This window comes from Triplophysa dalaica, chromosome 17 (assembly GCF_015846415.1).
Source record: "Triplophysa dalaica isolate WHDGS20190420 chromosome 17, ASM1584641v1, whole genome shotgun sequence".
NCBI lineage: Eukaryota > Metazoa > Chordata > Actinopteri > Cypriniformes > Nemacheilidae > Triplophysa > Triplophysa dalaica.
The window spans coordinates 11,350,888-11,370,319 of record NC_079558.1 but is presented as its reverse complement, the minus strand read 5'-3'; the positions used below and the strand labels follow the sequence as shown (position 1 = coordinate 11,370,319).

The 19,432-nt window shown below is 36.0% G+C and overlaps 2 protein-coding genes and 1 non-coding gene across 5 annotated transcripts in view; 2 read left to right on the top strand and 1 right to left on the bottom strand.

The window, feature by feature from the left end:
* The window catches only part of plxdc1 (plexin domain containing 1), a 28,619-nt gene extending 24,365 nt beyond the window's left edge, over positions 1-4,254 (top strand). For both annotated transcript variants that reach the window (XM_056772144.1, XM_056772143.1), the window contains 2 exons: positions 2,207-2,355; positions 3,300-4,254. In XM_056772144.1, the coding sequence (XP_056628122.1) occupies positions 2,207-2,355; positions 3,300-3,422 (272 nt within the window). In that variant the 3' untranslated portion in view covers positions 3,423-4,254. The remainder of the gene's footprint in view (positions 1-2,206; positions 2,356-3,299) is intronic.
* A 321-nt stretch (positions 4,255-4,575) lies between these two features.
* trnac-gca (transfer RNA cysteine (anticodon GCA)) lies at positions 4,576-4,647 on the bottom strand. The gene has a single exon. It is a non-coding gene; the product is annotated as a tRNA-Cys (tRNA).
* A 585-nt stretch (positions 4,648-5,232) lies between these two features.
* LOC130439082 (LIM and SH3 domain protein 1-like) lies at positions 5,233-19,420 on the top strand. Of its 2 annotated transcripts, none has more exons than XM_056771508.1 (8): positions 5,233-5,478; positions 8,206-8,300; positions 11,915-11,999; positions 16,250-16,357; positions 17,662-17,737; positions 17,829-17,896; positions 18,116-18,157; positions 18,446-19,420. In XM_056771508.1, exons 1-8 carry the CDS (start codon positions 5,410-5,412, stop codon positions 18,617-18,619), a joined length of 717 nt encoding a protein of 238 aa, XP_056627486.1. In that variant the 5' UTR covers positions 5,233-5,409; the 3' UTR covers positions 18,620-19,420. The 2 variants fall into 2 exon arrangements, with proteins under 2 accessions (XP_056627486.1, XP_056627485.1); XM_056771507.1 differs by having other exon boundaries at positions 5,234-5,478; positions 17,829-17,935.
* The last annotated feature ends 12 nt before the right edge of the window (positions 19,421-19,432 follow it).

Sequence of the window (19,432 nt, the reverse complement as noted above, 5' to 3'; positions counted from 1 at the left end):
AAGCATTCTCAGGTAGGCTTCATTCATGCAGCTAACAAAAAATCAGTCTTCCGCGTCGTGTACATCTAGAGACGTACTTTTAAAGATTCCTAAACGTTCAACTTTATTGAAGTGCTCTAGCATTGTAATTTTGTGTTGATCGATGAAGTCATTTAAAATTTACTGCATTTAGAGGCGACACAGCCTATTCTCTCTCAAATTCAGTAAACATGCTCGGGACACATACAAACTCAGAATACTACAGTGGATATTTCGGACTGCTAAGCGAATCACTTGTAGTCTACTACCGTTATCACTGCAAGAACTTTAATCATCCAGAGTGAGCGAGTAAAATGGCTTGCAAGATCTCGCTGGACCCCTTACACCCAGGACACTATCTCTTTGAACTGCTTCCGTCTGGTCAGCGCTACAGAACACTGAGCACCAAAACAGCAAAAGATAGGACAAGTTTCTTTCCTCAGGCCATCTACCCCATGAACAGTTGAACAGTTAAATGTAATAATAATCAATAAATATGTGCAACACTAAACTACTCACTCATATTTATTTATTATACATATGTTACTAATTTAATATATCATATAGCTATCCCATTCCCTCACACAATTTTTTATAGCATCTTATAACTTGTATATATGGCACATGCATTAAATATAGCATCCGGTTCTCTATTGACATATATTCTTTTTTTTCATATGTGTATTGTCTATTACATATTTATTTTTTATTATTTATTTTGTTACCTGTGTCTTGTCACATTATGTGAGCTGTTTAGTAAATGTATTACGTTACTACAGTATTTCTAGGAGGGGAATTGTGGACAGACTTGTCCCACATGATCATCTTGCAATATAGACTACTTATGCTGCTGCAACTAAAGACTACACTTACTATTGTTAATGTATATTACAGGTATCATATAGTTTTGTCATGGCAAAGAGTTAGACAGCAAACAGAACAGTTCGGCCATAGCAGCAGAGATCATTCAGGAATGGGATAAACCGAGATGACTGTAGAAATTACGTTTTATTTTGAATTATGAATGACATAGAAATTCACAATGCTGATGATACCCCCCACGTTAATTCTGCCATTGTATACTGGTAGTACACCGACAGCAGCAAAAAATCGGAATTTAGCCCTTTGGTACATAAACACAATAAAACGGCTGGCTGGCAGACCAAATCAGTCCAGACTCCCTAGTCCAGTCCGTGCACGCTGTTATCAAGTCATAAACGTTTAATTACAGCATATATGTAACAATACAGACAATGTTTATAAACACAAGCAATCATTACATAGTATAAAGAAGAGGCCATTATCATTTCTTAGTATAACACACATTTTAGACCGCCACTAGTCGCCATGTTAGCTCCCTGAATCTTTGTGCAGAGCAAAACGTGATTGGCTGATGTTAGAACGTGGCCTATTAGACAACAAAAGCGGAAGTTAACAGATTGGTTTGCGTAGATAGTGGGCAGAGTCCACCTATTTGTGGATTGTGCGCACGATTTGATGTTAGAAATGTTTCAAAATCCACAAATGCACAGAGAGCCATCCACAGATGCGTGCACTGATCCACAGATGCGTGCAGTGATTCCGAAATGCACAGAAAGCGATCCATAAATGTGAAGAAAGCGATCCACAAATAAATGTCGTTAAAATACTTTTGTGAATATGTTATATTTGCAAATCTCATTGTATTTATTTGTGTATTCCATCTATTTTTGTGGAACGTTTTACATGTATTTATTGTTCGCTTTTTGTGCATATGTGGATTTAAAAAATGTTTGTGAAACTCTCTATATTTATTTGCAGATCATAGTTTATTTATTCAGAATAATGAAACAAATATGACCCCATACATGATGGCCTAATGATAAGATTAGAAAATAAGAGCCATGTTTACTGATTATATAATGGGGTTTGACAAGTAGTTACAATTTAGAAGTTTCATTTCAGTGTCAAGCAAACAGCTTTGCATGTTCTGCCAAATATTAAAGTTGTTATGTATATGTGCTTGGGGTTTTGCTGACTTTGGCTGAATTGTCTGTCTTTTGTGGACTGTGTTCAATTAAAGATCTGCATTATGCAACATTTGCTCTGTGAACTGGAAAACCGTTTTTTTTAAGTGAACATAACCACTTTGCATTTCAGTTTTTCTTCATCAACTCATTTCATCACATTCTCTTGCACTTTCAAACAGACCCTTTGGGTGAGGATGAGGCACCAGAACACACGGCAATAATCGCAGGTGTGGTGGCAGCTCTAGTTCTGCTGGTGTTCCTGACTCTGTTGGCTGTCTACTACATTAACACACATCCAACTGTTGCTCCTCCATTCTACCTCATGCAGGTGAGCACAGATTTAAGCATTGTGTCAGATAAATGACATGTTTGCATAAAGTAAAGTTGAAAAACTGGTGCCATCAAGCTAAATTGATACGCTTTAATTTGTGTTTAAAAAATTGACGGTTACAGCATTGAGAGATTTACAGTTGAAGGTCCTGATACACAATTATTGCTATAACATACTCTGTGAAATGGAAAAGATACTTAGAATTAACCTGGAAATGTACCCCCTTACACGGTTAGATATGTCTAATGATAATGTGCTCTGTGGGCAATAGAAAACAGTTCAATATTATGCCTTTCACAGCACAATAGAACATTCTGTCGCAGTGGATCATTGATAAACCTCTCTCTCTCAAAGGATGGAAAAAAGTGTTAATGGAACTGATATCACTGGAATACCTTACATGTATAATTCACTCTAAGACGGACTTATTTCATAAAGAATGGGAGCCATTTAAAAATGACTTGGACCCTGGGGTTATAAACATAATGCTGTTGTTGTTTCATTATCTGAGCTAAAATGCTAAAATAGAATTCTGTACTTTCCTAGCTGTTTTTTATGTGTATGTATATAACATTTATTTTTTTAATAAATGGTTGATGTTTTTGAAAATTTTTAGAAATTTGTGAAAGAGTTCGTAAACACATTTTTGAAAAAAAACCATTAGAAATGCTGATAATTTTACAGATTTCAATTAATTATTTAATTGTTTATTATATAACTTTTGCTAACAGGGTGGACATTCTTGGCAAAAATTTAAAATTAAGCGTCACAAATGGCAGCCATTTTTTAGAATGAACATTTACATTTATTATTTAAGCAGATGCTCTTAGGCAAAGCGACTTATAAAGAGGAAAAATTCAACATTTTGCCTCAAGAAATGAACCAGCAGAGAGTGTAATACATGTAAAAAGTTCTCTTTATGTGGAACCTTTCATTCACAGCGCCGCACCAATAACTATTGGCCCTCCATGAAGTTCCGGAATCAGGGATGTCATTCTAGCTACGCTGAGGTTGAGCTTGGGGGTTATGAGAAAGAGGGCTTCATTGAGGCGGAGCAGTGCTGAGGCGGGACGGACAGACAGAAGAAAGTTTTTCAGTTCTTAGGCGTTTTTATTGAATGTTTTAGGAACAAAGACAAAAAGGTTCAATGAAAGGTTATCACAGATGCAGGATTTTTTCTTCTCTGTCTCCCCACAATTTGCATTCTATCCTGTTTGTTTATGAGGAAGGAGGATGTAATTCTAAGACATGGTGATTGTGACCAGCAAATCTGCTAACTTCACTCCTTATGAATTATGAGAAAGGGATGTGTGTTATCCAAACGTATTGCAGTTATTGTACAGCATATCTTTATAGATTTTTCATTTTGAAAAAGATATTTTGTGATTTATAATGAGCTGTGTTTGGTGGAGAAAAAAAAGCATAATACTCAGTTAGCCACATGGACTTTACAGCACTTTAATTGAATTAGCTTACTCTAGTATTAATTGTACAACAGACCTTTTTTTTACGTTTTGCCCTCTTGTTGAATTATGAAACTGATTTGCACATAAACATTTGATAATATATTGATGGAACGCACAAGACAACAAGACAGATTTAAAAAAATTAAATGTTAAATGTTTCTTTTTTCTTTTCGAGGCAATCAAAAGCATTATAACAGAAATTGTTTCAGACTGTCTTCTGAAGTAAAACGTAAAGCTATACCACTTGTTGCATTTGTGTATGTACAAAGTGTTTTCCTGCTGAGCTCTATACAAACAATCTAAAATTTCAAACATGTGACCAAATCCAAAACAAAGTTAGTGGATTTCTTATCCGTTTAATGCTATTTCATTGTTACATTTTAACCATACAGTATGTTAATAGTACAATAAAAATAAAATGAGATGTTTTGAGAAATGTGTGTGGTGATTTCTTTGATTAGCACATTATGTCGATTATGTTACCAAATGATTCATTAAATTAGCACATACAAACACAGAAAATCTGTTGTGATGCATAGTAGAGTAGGGAGGTTTCACTGTAATGCGAATAACAGCGGCACCTGCAGGCCGTTTTACATCCTGCTGTTGTTAATTACAGTTAAAACAGTGTGCAAACCTTTAAAATTACAAAATAAGGAATACAGCGCAGAATTAACTGTTAGTATTTTAGGGTCATGTATACATGAGAAATTCTTGCGACCAAAGAAATCCGTTAAAATTAAACCAAAAGAGGGGGCACCCGGATTTGAACCGGGGACCTCTTGATCTGCAGTCAAATGCTCTACCACTGAGCTATACCCCCAGTCCGCTATTTCTATTGACATTATCTTTTTATACAGAGATGTAAACAATAATTTTGAAGATAAGACATAATTTTACATTACTTTAATATCTATGAATTTTATAAAAATATTGATATTTAAAACTTCCCGAGGTTAATAAACGGAGACTTTTCTGATGTAATGTTATTTCAGAAAGTGTCTCTAGGGAGCAGTCCCATCCCATTTGAACACACACACTACTCTTCCTGTGTTCAAGCACTTTGTGTTCTTATTCAAACACAAATAGGCACACATTGTGATTATGTATGGCGTTCATATTTTCAACTTCCTCTATTTTCCAAACGTAGCCTGAAAGAGGTGACGTTTCTAAAACTCGACAAAAAAGATGAAACGTCTGCCTTAACTGTTCGGGTGTACTTTTGCTTATTACCTATTTATAGTGATGAAACAGAAACGTCTGCTTCAGCCCAGCGTTGTACATATATGGTCTTATTAAACGCATCTTCAGTGGTTTGTTACACACGTGGCTCCGCCCATCTGTGCCCGGAACCGTGTGAGGTGGGAGGAGTCAAAGTGCGCAAACCCACTGAAGCGCGCCTTCGACTCGCTACATCACACGCGCTGGTGAGGCGTGGTTGAAGAACGCACAGAGCACATACGAATTTTTAGTTGGAGGTGACAGCTCAGGGGGACAACATCCATTTCCTTGTATTTTGCCACCGGTGTTTTTTGTTTCACTTCTTTTTGACCTTCTCAGGTAGATCAAAGGCAAGCTAAACAACATGAATCCTCAGTGTAGCAGATGTAACAAGGTTGTGTACCCTACGGAGAAAGTAAACTGTTTGGACAAGGTGAGTGATGTCTCTTTAAAATCCTGTATAACGTTTATTTGCATTACATTTGCATCATGTTTACATTTGGTACTGTGACACGCTGAATAGTTTAGTTCATGTGAGACTGTTCGTGAGTCATGAATCAACCCTAAATTGCACAATTTCAGTTAAATGCTCATATTGTTCTTTGAACACCTACTTCCGTAATGCAGCTATTGCATAGAGACAATACATCCTTTGTATTTAATTATTTAAACCTTTTCGTAGCGTTTGTACAGAGTTAACAGTTTAAAGCATTTTCCTCACTGAACTTGAGTTGCCTTCACTTATAAACTTCTGTAGCAGACACAGTTTAAACAGCGATACAAACTTAACTCAACTGTGTATTATACGATAAGGTATTATTTATTTTAGCTCGATTGTAAAAGTGCTGGAATACAAAAGGCATTTGCAACTGTGTATCGTTAATCACATGGAGGAGATCCCGATAAGTCGCTATCATTTATCTTAAATGTTTAAGAAAAATGTGGGCGTGGACGTTTTTCTGTAGCGGTTAGTGCCTCTTAAGGGCCTGTTGGGACTGGTATAATTCCCCATAAATTTTAAATTACGTGTGTGAGAGAGAGTGAGAAACTAGACTGTGTATATGTTTCGTAATTAAATTGCAAAGAAGTCGTAATAAAATTGTGGTAAACCATCCGTGACTTAAAATGTAGAAATCTTTGTAGAGGTGTAATATGACAGATGAACGATTGTGTTACAATGTGTAATTTATAGAATTTGGCCACAGACACATTAACATTATTCTTATACTGTTACTTGTTCGCTTGTCATTACAATTGTTTAAGCTTATAGCTAAGCTATTTTTAATAAACTGTGGTTAATGATTGCACATCCTTTCCGGATGCTACCTACATGTTTCGTTCATGATAATTCTATAAAGGTTATAGTGGTTAGTTTGAGGTTTTCTTTTGCTTAAAGATCACGTTGTTAGAACGCTTGTGTGCTGTAAACGAGCATTATGTCTTGACTTGATAACATAACAGATATTAGTTAAAGTGATTTATGTTGTCTACCTAAAGAAAGGCTTAATGGATGTCACAGAAGAGTTCAGTAACAGCAGAAATTGTTCCAATCTTCTCTCAGCTGCTGGAATGTTCCCATGTTGTCATCACAAATTTCATCCACATTGTAATGTCCATCTGATACTGATTAGACATTTCCATATTGGACTTATTTGAGACTGTGATTTATTTATTTATTTGAACAGTCATGTTTGTGAGCAGTGTTGCTTTTGATGCCTTTTGAGACTTTTTATAATCATCTAGACACCTTTTTGTCAAACCGCAGATTCCGAGATGTGTCCACTGATATACAGGTATATTTATATAGAGTAGTGGATTCACCTGTAAGACATCATCTAGCGACATTTAGCAACCAGTTGTAGCTATAAAGTAGCTAAAGTTGGCAACACTGTTTGTGAGGTACCAAACATGCCAAAAAAGTGTCATTTTTATCCAAAACATAAAGTATTTAGAAACAGTAGGGGTATGAGGATATATAAAGGGAAAAATACAATAGAACTGACATTTTTGGTTGATTTGTCAAGCAAACACATGACCAGCGAAATATATAATATTTTATTTCTTTATTTCTTTTTAATTTTGTTCTTTTACTGCTTTGGATTTTTTCTTTCTTAATTTGTTTTTGATTTTATGCTAATTACATCATTACACCTTTAAGGAATAAAATAATGTTGGTTCTTAACAGCTCCCTAAGGCCTTTTTACAGTATGTAAAGAATCATTTGTAGACGCTGACATCAGTACTATCCAGAAGAATTCTGTGCCAGTTCCAAAATAGGATTTTGTTTTGGATCACCAAACACAATTACAAAAAAATGAGGAAGCAGATTGCTTAATGACCAGCCGAGTCAAAGTCACTTATGCATGACTTTCCCCCTATTGATGTGACAAGGGTCTTAGACACTGAATAGCCAACAACACCATCTCAGTCTGAGTGTAAAACATCTCTGAGGTGCTTTGTCGAGCTTTGCAGATCAGGCAGTCTTGCGTTTGTCTATACTTCCGCTGTCTGCAGTGTCCTGGATTCTGGGAAGCTGTGAAGTACTTCACATGCTGGTTTGTCATAATCATGCTTCTTGTACGCTTGTCACATTTCAGAAGAGCAAGATTCTACTCCGCTTCCTGTTTATTACATTGTACAAATGAATTGTTCTTGTGTCGAGGAACTTTGTTGTCCTAAACAACTTCCAAATGCCAGTTGTACTGTAGGACGTCTTAAAAACATAGAAAAATGCAGTGAATCTAGAATGATATGAATGTTTGCCAATTGTATAAATAAGCAAACATGAAGGTCAAAGGTTATCACAGGAAGGTAAGCCATTCAGGCATTGTTAAAACAGAAGAATAGAGTATTTATTAGCTACACAATAAGGATAGGTCAAATTGTGTTAGGCAACAATACATAATGTAACCTTCTTAGGTCGCATGGAAAGTCCCCCTGAAGCTGTTGGGGTTAAATGCCTTAAATAAGGGCTTAGAGCTTGTTTGAACCCGTGACCTTTCAGTTACCTGATCTTTAACTACAAGACTACATGACCAGAAGCAAGTGGATTCTTGTTGTTGGTGGGAAGCTTATAGGCAATCTGTAATATGTTTGTTGTTATGTTTCCAGCATTTCAGCAATTCATTTTTCTTTGCTGTTTTTGTTTCTTTTTTGACAGTATTGGCACAAAGGATGTTTCAGCTGCGAGGTCTGCAAAATGACTCTGAATATGAAGAACTACAAAGGCTTTGACAAGAAACCCTACTGCAGCCAGTAAGTATTGTTGTTTTTCTCATGCTGTCTTAACATCTCTCATGATGTTCCACTACTTCTTAAAGGGACAGTACATCTAAAAATATCAATTCTGTCATCATTTACTCAACCCCGAGTTACAAATCTGTGTAAATTAATTTGTTCTGATGAACAGTGAAAGATGATTGAATGAATGCTCGTAACCAAAAAGTTCTTGGCCACCATTGACAACAATATTAGGAAAAATTACAATGGTAGTCAAAACTATTTTCTATCCTGCATTCTTCAAAATATATTTCCCTGTGTTTATCAGAACAGGGTTGGGAACAACTGTGCCTTTAAAGGGATAGTACACTTAAAAATCTTAAATCATAAAAGATTTCTTTAAGATTTTATGAAAGGAGTTTTGAGGATTTTGTAATAGTTTGCACTTTTAGTGTAATGTTGATGTTTTTAAACACGTCACTTCTCCCATGACAAATATTTGAAAGTTCTGCTTCAGCCTTGTTTCGTTTGAGGAGTTGTGTTGAAGGATAAGTTCTTGTATATTTTGGGAAGTCATATTTCCTGGGCAGACTAGGAATGTACACACAAGTTCTTTATACTGTGTCGTGTTTAGCCCGGTGTCCAAATTTTACTTTCAAGCAGAAGTGCCAGTGACCTGTATTCAATATTCTTCCCCAACATTTTCAATCGTGGGAGTTTTTGGACAGGTCTTTTGAGTTCACTTTGTGGACGGATGTTCTGCTTTGATAGCAACACATAAAACAAACACTTTTTGTTTGTGTATCAATGTTAGGCGCATTATTTCATGCGTCATGGCAACAACACCAGTGTTTTGGAGTTAAGCTTTAGTAAAGAAGGTGGTTCAAAGATCTATTCTCTAAATAGGCCCCTTCACCTGTGACTTTGTGCACCTTTCCCCAAAAATTAGTTTAAAGTGTCAGAGGATGGCTCTGTCACACTGCAATACGTGGGGCTTTATTTAGAAAAGGCTATGAGGTTCAATCTGACCTCATTTTCAACTGATCCATTTTGGGATTTGTCTTCGCAATGTAACACTAAGGTGAAAAGACTATGATAACGTGTTTCAACATCATTCTAGCAGTCCTTGTTCTCCTTAGCCTTATGATGTTCTGGTGAATTTATACTCACACATGTTGTGCCCTTGTACTGTTGCGCACTAGAGGAAGTTTACACTGAAACTGTTCTTGGAAAATGTGATCTTTTCGTTGTGGTTTCTGAATACAATTTTGTTCTGCCTTGCAATTTATGGCAGGCTTCTTGTTTGAAAGCGTACATTTTTTTGTTTGCTTATTTATGGAAACATGATAAACAGAAATGGCAACATTTGAATATCTAGGACTACTGATGACATCATAAGATTCATTTTACATTCCCTTACTGTTTTTTTGGTTATGAATGCATTGTAAGACATAGAAATTTCTAATATTAAAGAGTTTAAGGTAAAAATAGAGTTCAAGTTTGTAAATGGGACTCATTTCCTTGAATCAGTTCATTCTGTTCCCTTGCAAGAATCAATTCAAAACTCTTATTCAGTTATTTGTTTGCGCCATCACTATGTGGACGATTCCTTTATCCCATTTGTCATGTAAGAGTGTAAAATGTAAGAATCAAATCAAACTGAATTGGGTTTGTTTTTATGTATTTTTTTATTGGGGCGCGTGAAACAAGAAATGATGTTCATTTAATGAAACCGAGTAAAATGTGGAAATTTTACATGCACAATATAAATATGTTTGAAAATATGTGATATGTAACAATAATTTCAGCAAATAGCTAAAAAATATCTGGTAACAATTAGTAAATGCATTAGCTAACATGAACTAACAATGAACAATACTTTTACAGCATTTATTAATATTAATTCATGTTAGCTTCAGCAGTTACTAACACATTATTAAAATCAAACGTTTTAACTGTTAACATTAGTTAATGCACCATTAACTAACATGCATTACAATGTTAATGTTAGCGTTTTCACCCAGTCTTTCTTTACTAATGATTTTTTTATTGTTCGATGAAACCATTATGCATGCATACATTTCCTTAAATAGAAGGTGTGGTTTGTTTGTTTTGTAGGCAGTTTTGCCAAATTTAAAAGAACTTTACATAAAAACAGGTTTTCCTAGCAGTTTACCCTCTGGTGAACTAATGATAGCCATTAAAGGACATTTTTATAGCGCATCACACCTCTTTCGTATACTCCTGTGACCTAATAGCGTTTCAGCTGAATGCAAGGCTTGACTAAAATCTGACATCCTTCTTCAAGAAAGTATGTTACTCAATGCAGCTACTGTATTTCCCACCCTTACCACTGAGATGAGACCTGGATAAACACCAGGGGATTTTTTTAGCTCTATCTGACACGGTCTATTGACATGTTTGATATCTAACACCTAAACTGTTTTAAAGACTTTCTCCACGGGTGATATATTTGCTTGTTGCTAATGCAAGCTTACGTTTTGCATCTTGCACTAAACAAAATTCAGATTGCAGCTATATATAAAGAGCAAATGGAAACTTTTGCATAAGTGTTCTGCATCTCAGATATTTTAACTGAAAAAAGACCCAGAAATATCATAATTAACAGAGAGCTCAGATTTGCTATACGACTTTTCGACATGAACAGACATGTCTCAAAATTTACTCCAAGCCAGAACATTTTAGCTACACAGTGTGCAATAATATTATGGCTTAGTACTCTTCATGTATTTCACAAAGTGTCTCATTTGTATTTTACTTAAGCTATAATAGGAGAAACATCTGAGACTTGAAGGGATAGTTCACCCAAAAATTTTAATTCTGTCACCATTTACTCATCTTCAAGTTGTTCTAAAACTGTATAAAATAATTTTTCCTGTTTAGCACAAAAAGGGATATTTAGAAGAATGTTTGGGTTTATATATTTGTTCAGCTCTGGGGCACTATTGACCTCCATAGTAGGGAAAAACTACCATGGTAGTCAATGGTGCCCCAGAACTTTTTAGCTTTCCATATTCTTCAAAATATCTTACTTTGTGATCAACAGAATCAATAAAAATGCATACAGTTTAAGAACAACTCAAAGGTGAGTAAATGGTGACAGAAATCTCGTTTTTGGGAGAAATATCCCTTAAATAAAACAGAGATTATACAAGTGTACTAACATGCTTTGTTAGGAAAGATCTCTGGATCAGGATGGGAGTTTCTAGTTAATAGCTCATAAACTTGTGTTTCTTTTGTTTTTGAGTGTTTGTTTGAGTGTTTGAACGTATTTATATTCATATGTGTCTCATTATATCATCTCTCACGAATAAGAATAGAGTGACATGGTAGAATTAGTTTAGGAAGGGAGGTGGCGTTTGGCTATTCTATTATGAGCAAAATGTTATTACAGGTCCCACAACTGCTATTTGTTTTATATTGTGGAATTGTTTGAGTCACTTTTGATTTGTCAATGTAATCTGAATGTACAAACATGAAATTGCCAATGCTACATGTTTAAAAATCTATAGTATGACCAATGTTCCAAAAATCAAGCAAACATTGTAATACCTTGGTTTATTCAGTGATGTGCCGCCTTGTTTTGTATGCGTGTAAAATCATGAAAAATTATGTCTGTGTGTTTTTAGACACTACCCCAAAACATCCTTCACCATTGTGGCCGACACACCTGAAAACCTTCGACTCAAACAGCAGAGCAAGATGCAGAGTCAAGTAAGTGTCTCATTTATAAACCCACATCCCTTTTTATTCCCAGTCCTCCCCTCTTTCTCTTGGCTCATGTTCACATTTATCCAGTGGGAAAATAGCTGTGGATGGGATAAACTCATTATTTACATTCCTTGCCAAAGAAAAATAAGTGAGAAGTAAATGATTCGTTTGGTCTCCCCTTTAATTCATATACTTTGGATTTAGCTGCATCTTGTCACGGAACACAAAAGGACTCAAATGCAAGAAGCCGTTAAAGTGAGTTTATTATCACAAGGCGAGAAGGTTTCAAACCAAAAAATAGCCAGGTAACTGCAAGCACACGGTAGAAACAAAAATAAGCCAAAGAATACTGGGACTTGAAGGCCAGTGAAATGACACCGCAAGGTGGTGGGCAGAGAGGAAAAATATCAAACAAAGCAACGGTCCCAGAAGGTCACTCTCTGTAAAGCCACACCATAGACAGGAATCAGGAGTTAGCTGGTAAATCCTGGATGTACAGAAAAAAAACACAAAAAGGAAACAATAAATCCACGAGGTCAGACAAATAAAAAAACATCGTCGCACTGAATGAACAAAAAGAGAGGTAGAAATAGGGCTAACCAAAAACAAGCAACATGTGATGGTAATCATCAGTGACAATCCTAAAGGTACTAACAGAATTCAGGAAAAGTAATAAGAGAGAATTAAGCACACGTGAGTACTGAGCACATGGACCCACAACAAAAAACAAAACAACAAAAAACAGACTCTAACATGTCTGGCCTTGTGATCTTTGAGATCCTGCTGATTTAAAAAATGGCACAAAAATGCAATTTGACACAAATTCTGAACCACACGGGTGCACAACATAGTTTTTTTGTTGAACTGTTATAGCTGTGGTCTTGTGACACGTTAGCTGTGGCTGTGTTGGGATATGTGGGTTTGAGTCCCACCTTTGTCATTTCCTGACGCTCTTATCTTATTTCTGCTCATCATTTCCTCTCATTTTTCTACTTTTAGCTATCAGTTCGTGGTCACTTAAAAAGTGCAGTTAAACCAAAGATTCATGATGTTATGATTATTACGCAAACTTTGGTGCTTGACCTAGATAATGCTGTATGATGGTGTTTAACACATTTATTCAGTTTATAGTGAAGTGTAACAGTTGTTTACCAGTAGGAGATATTTATTTATATAAATATTTACTAAAATTAAAATGATTATTTTTAACATTATTAAAATTAGCAGAACGAAATAGTTTGTTTTTCAGATCTAGATGGAATGCTTAACAATTAGCATTTTTTATAAGGATACATACTAGGGATGTAACAATATTATCGATATAGTGTTATTTACATTTACGCATTTGACAGATAAGTAATCTTATAATAATCTTTTTGGTTATTTTGACCGGTTTCTCCAGTTTTCATTTTCTTCAAATAAATGCAAATAGAAACAAAATATTTTTTAATATAGATAAATATTGTCAATAGTTCACAGAATGAAACAAAAATGATAATTTTACCTAAACACAAACCTATAAATGGTAAATTCAGAAAAACAGAAAATAATTTTAAAATAGTCTCTTATATTTTTCAGTGGCTGTATAGGGCTGTTTCACTATGTGATTATTGTGGCAAAAATAATTAACAAAAACAATATTAACACAGCTTGGTCTTGGTCAATTAATTATAGTTTAATGAAGCTTTACACTTTAAAATAGTTAACAATGTTATCATATGTGTAGATCGATAACCATATTTTTTATATCATTATTATTGTTGTAATGCGACATCCATAATATGTACGTTTGGATTGCAATGTATGAGAAGAATATATCATGGGTGCACTCACTGGCAAAAAACTTAACAGTCTGTCAGTCTTAACATTGCTGAACCCATTTCTTACCTTAAAAGGAAACTGAATGTGTTAACAGGTCAAAAATATTTTTGAAATCAATAAAATTATTGACAAATCAATTTAATGTCAGTACTGAAGTACCATGTCATAACAAAGGCAAGATTTTGGTTCCAATCCAAACCTGGCACCTTAGATGTGGCATCTTGTTTTAAGTTTAAGTAAGTAGCTGTACCGTTATGCCCTGTATATTCATTGAAATCGTCCCTGTCAAGTCTTCTGGTGTAATATTTTCTTTAACACGCACCACAGAAGGTCAGCATCACGGTCATATGCTGTCATGTAAGGTTTACACTCCCCATGTAGCTCTCATCAGCACCATCTGTTCTCTCTCCTACTTTCTACACCACATTTTACATGTTGGCCTTGTCTTCATGAATCTTTCTTCACACCTCCCCCTCTCGATAACATCTCATTACTTCCTCCTTCTGCATTTTGCTCTCCTATTGGTGCATTTTGTTGTCATACTGGTGCAATCTGGCAAACTGAACAGAATGTTGTATTGATGTGTGTATTACACAACAAAAACCCTTGTGTGATTCCAAAACTATATAACTTTTTGTCAGAACACAGAGGAAGATATTTTGGAGCATGTTGGTAACTGAACCATGGCGAACGACCCATTGACTTGCATTGGTTTTGTGTCCATACAATTGAAGTGAATTTGTACCACCGTTGTTTGGTTACCAACATTTCTTGTTTGACAAGGAAGTCAATCAGGAAATAACAAGAGGGTTTAATAAATGATGACATAATTTGATGTTTGAAGGGCACAGTTGTTATTTTACAAGGTTTATATGTGGGAAAAAACAATGAAAATTGTAAAAACGCTATATAAATAGAGTTGAGTTGAAAAAATGCCACACCTGCTTTCTGTTCCAGAGAAATAATTACAAAGACTATTCAACTGCATGCAAATCCCTTACCTGGAGCCGTGTTTAAAATAGTAACTTGTCATTTTCTCATGTACTGTACCTCATTTCAGTCCGCAGCACACTGTATTCTTCACACAGCCAATCTGTGACAGCACAAAAGCCTAAAAACACCAAAGATACTGCTGCAAAGATACAACCCGCATAGCATGAGTGTTACTCATCATTTTTGGCATAGTTGTGCGCAGAAGAGGTCTTCGGTCTCCCATTCTATTTAGGGTCTTTGTTTACAGGCTGTGGGAGAACGGAGTGGTCTTGCACCCCTGGGTCAGCACAGACCAGCCAATTTATGGGGAATTTCCGGGACAGTTCAGGAAAGGGGGGATGGTGATGTCAATCTGGGGAATTTCAGGGGCCTTTTGTGAACGTGCGTGTGCAAGCATGCGTTACCAGCCCACCCCACCCTGTGTGTGTAGGGGTCATACTCAGAAGGGAGTGTTATAAAGATGAGCTCTGTTTACAGTGGTCAAGTCACACTCTGTTTGACAGCTTTGTGTTTGCCATTATTAACCTTGGGAATTTGAATTAGATTTTTTTAAGGGGACAATGCGCATTAATTAACATGAACACTTTAGTACATGTGAACATGCCAGATTGTAGGCTGGTTGATGGTAAATGTCCATAGATACATAAAAAATCTAGTTCACCCAAAAACAGAAATCCTGTCATCATTTATTCACCCTTGTGTTGTTCAAAACATGTATAGGACTATTTCTTCAGCAGAGCACAAAAGATATTTTGAAGAATGTTGGTAACCTAACAACAGCGGCACCCATTGACTCTGTTTTGTGTCCATACAATTGAATTGAATGGGTTCTGCCATTTTTCGGTCACCAACATTCTTCAAAATATATTTTGTGTTCTGCAGAAGAAAGAAAGTCATACTGTCATACATCTCTTTAAAACTCACAATATGGTGCTTATGGCTGTAGGCTAGAGAATACTCACTCCCACTGACAAGAGTATGAATTGTAGTCATGCGCTGTAGCGTTTATCTACTGTTTGCATTGCAGTAAAATACAGCAGTGGAATATAAATGACAGCCGGAGATGATTTTAATGTCTCTCACAGCAGTGCCCGTGTATGAGAGTCTACCAGTCAAGCCTTTGAATGGTGGAATGTGGCTCTGTCACACTATTTCTATTCATTTTTGTTTCCTATAAAAACCAGCTCTCGCTATATTGAGATGATCTAGACAGTTCTTCAATTCCTTTTTTTACTGTACTGTATGTCTAGCGTGTGTGTTTGTGTTGACGGAGTGGTTACAGTATATGCCTACAGAAAAAAGCATATTTTCACCACTCGTACAGGCTGTACGTGTTTAAGGTTGATTGTTGTTTATTTAAAGCTTGATTTTTCTTTCTGGGGTCTTTGACTGTGAATCTGATTGTCAGACTGATGTTAATACGATTCGCTGTGTTTTAGGTGCTGTACAAAGAGGACTTTGAGAAGAACAAGGGGAAAGGGTTCAGCGTGGTATCTGATACACCAGAACTGCAGAGGGTCAGGAAAACGCAAGACCAGATCAGCAACGTAAGACCGCTCTCCTTTCCACTCCCACTATCATGGATTTCCCCTCTTATTCATTGTGTAAATGTGATAGTTCCCCTTAAAAATAAACATTTTGTTATTTACCCACCCTCATGTTCTTTCAAGGCCTGACATGTACAAGCTATGAAACATTGAAGGACAGATTTAGAATGACACACAAAAGCATCATTAAACTGGTTAATACACTATACCCACTGTGTTTTAAAATTTCTGAAGTAATACAATAGCGTTGTGTGTTGGACAGACTGCAGTTTAATATGCTATAATGAGCTATAAAGAAATATATTTGGAAGAATGTCAGTAACCAAACCGATCTCATCCCCCATTGACTTCCATAGGATGTATTTTCTCTGCAATGGCAGTAAATGGGGATGAGATCTGTTTGGTTACTGACATTCTTCCAAATACAGGTTTGGAACAAACTGAGGGTGAGAAAATTATGACAGAATGTAAATTCTTGGCTGATCTATATCATTTAAAACGTCGGTGGCCAAATTATTTGATGAATCTGCATGTTTTATTTTGCTGCTCTCCTCTTCCCCTCCACCTCGTTTTTTCTTCCCTCTGGGTTTTCCTCCTCATCGTTATGTGTCATGGAATGTTGCCAAGCAACTCTCTGATCACATGAATGGCGATGAAGAATCATTTCCTCTCAGTCTATGAAGATTTTATTTTAAGAATATAGTCATGCAAGACCACATATGCAGACCACATGCAACAGGGTTGAACACACTGACCCCTTGTGACTGAAATGACACAACATATATCACACATATTTAAAGAATATAAAAATTCTGTCATTTGACATTTCTCATCATGACATGTCTTTTTCTGTTGAACACAAAAGAAAATATGATGAAGAATGTGGAAACCCTATGGTAATCAATAGTGCCCCAGAACTGTTTGAGTTCCAACAAATTACCAAATATCTTTGTTTGTGTTCAGCGAACACAATTTATACAAGTTTGAAGAGGGTGAGTAAATGATGACAGAATTTTTCATTTTTAGGTTAACTATCCCTTTAAAACTCAATGAAGCAAAAATTTTAGTATTATTCATTTAAAATGGTGATGCATCTGCCTTCAACTAACATTGAACATTTTCATTGTATGTCATGTGATGGTTAAATTTTTCTGGGCAGTGATGTAAACAAAAGGCCATTGACAACCGACTTCCTGTTTTAATAGGAAATAGATATCAGCTAAGGACATAGGGCTCTTCAAACCTTTTCATGAGTTTTCTGTTACTGTTTCTGCAAAGTGTTAAAGTGTTGTGTTTTTTTACAGATAAAATATCATGAGGACTTTGAGAAAAGTCGGATGGGAGGAGAGGGCACACCCACTGATGCCTTCCCCAACCCGGGTAAGCACGGATCCTCATAACTGAGTATTTCTTTTTTTCTTTCTTTTAAAAACTTTGCTAACTCTAATGTTTTTGGGGGGTTTGTGTTTAGGCTATCAGCAGCCACCTCAGTCTCAGCAGCCACCTCGGTCTCCAAGTAACAACTATGATCCACAGCCTGTGCGTTTTGCAGCTGCTCCACCGCCCTCAAGTGGTGGAGTAAGATGTTTCTCTAGTCTCATTTTCAATCTCAACATTACTGACATTTACTTGCCTTCGTGTTGTTCCAAACCCAAATGACTTTATTTTGTGGAACACAAAAAGCAAACACAAAAGAATGCTTCAATCATTTGCATTGTATAGAAAAGATCAGCATTAAACTTCTCTTGTGTTCCACAGCATGTGCGTTCTGCAGCTGTTCCACCGCCCTCTAGTGGTGGGGTAAGATGTTTCTCTAGTCTCATTTTCAATCTCACCATTACATACATATACTTACCTTTGTGGTATTTCAAACCCAAATTACTTTATTTCATGGAATACACAAGTGCTTAAATCATTTGCATTTTATAAAAAAGATCATCATCAAACTTCTCTTGTGTCCCATGGAAGAAAGACATACAGATCAGACAAACAGTGTTTTTAGTTTTGGGAATACTGTCTCTTTAAAAATGTCCTTTGTTTTCCACAAGCCCCTCCCATCATTTAATCTCATCAAATCTGTTTCTACAGAAGCGCTACAGAGCAGTGTACGATTATGCTGCTGCCGATGAGGATGAGGTCTCATTTGCAGATGGGGACATGATATTAGACGTACAGCAGATTGATGAGGGCTGGATGTTTGGACGTGTGGAGCGCACAGGACAGCAGGGGATGCTTCCAGCCAATTACGTCGAGGCAATCTGAGGAAAAGAGACAGGTCCAAAAACAGCGAAATAAAGGGACAATCTTATTTTGTCTCAGTTAAATTTTATTTTCATTTTTTTTGCCCAAGCATTTGATAATTTCATCCAAGACAGAAGAGATCTCAACCAAACATCTAGGCTTTAGTTTGACTGACAAGGCTAATAAGCTTTGAATAAATCAGATCTTGGCTTTTAAGCGAGCATGATGTTTTCTTGTTTTTCATTTGGCTTTTTGTTTTAATTTTTAAGCTCTCCCTGCAATGCTGAATAGTTGTGCATTTCTTTGCTGCCATGTTAAAATTCTGCAGGTTATTCTCTTTCTTTGATTTAAAAACTGCAGTGAATCTATGTAAAGATAAGTGGTCGAAGCCAGTCAGTATGTTAGGGCTGTAGAATCTGCTGGGAAATTTTTTATTTTAAAAAGTGGCGGTGAATAGACAACATTCATCATGTTGTATGTCTTAAACAGGACAAAGTCTTAAACAGTGGTTGACTTGGTGAGAACTGCTCAACAACCCCCTCTGCCTCTGGAAGTTATGTATACTTGCACTTGGAGGGAACTACCAAAAAGAATGTTAAGATGTTATATGTGCAAAATATTGTTTTTTGGCAAGTCAGTAGTCACTGAAAGCTGTCGTCCTTCAAGAATGAGATGCACCACGAAACAATGAGGTTTTATAGAATTATTATAAAAAAGAAAACTATGTATAGTATAATCACCACATTTTATCATTCCTGTGATATTTTGTAACAAATCATTCCAATCCATTATATTGAATAATAAAGTGATAAAGAAATTAAAGGGGAAGTGTAT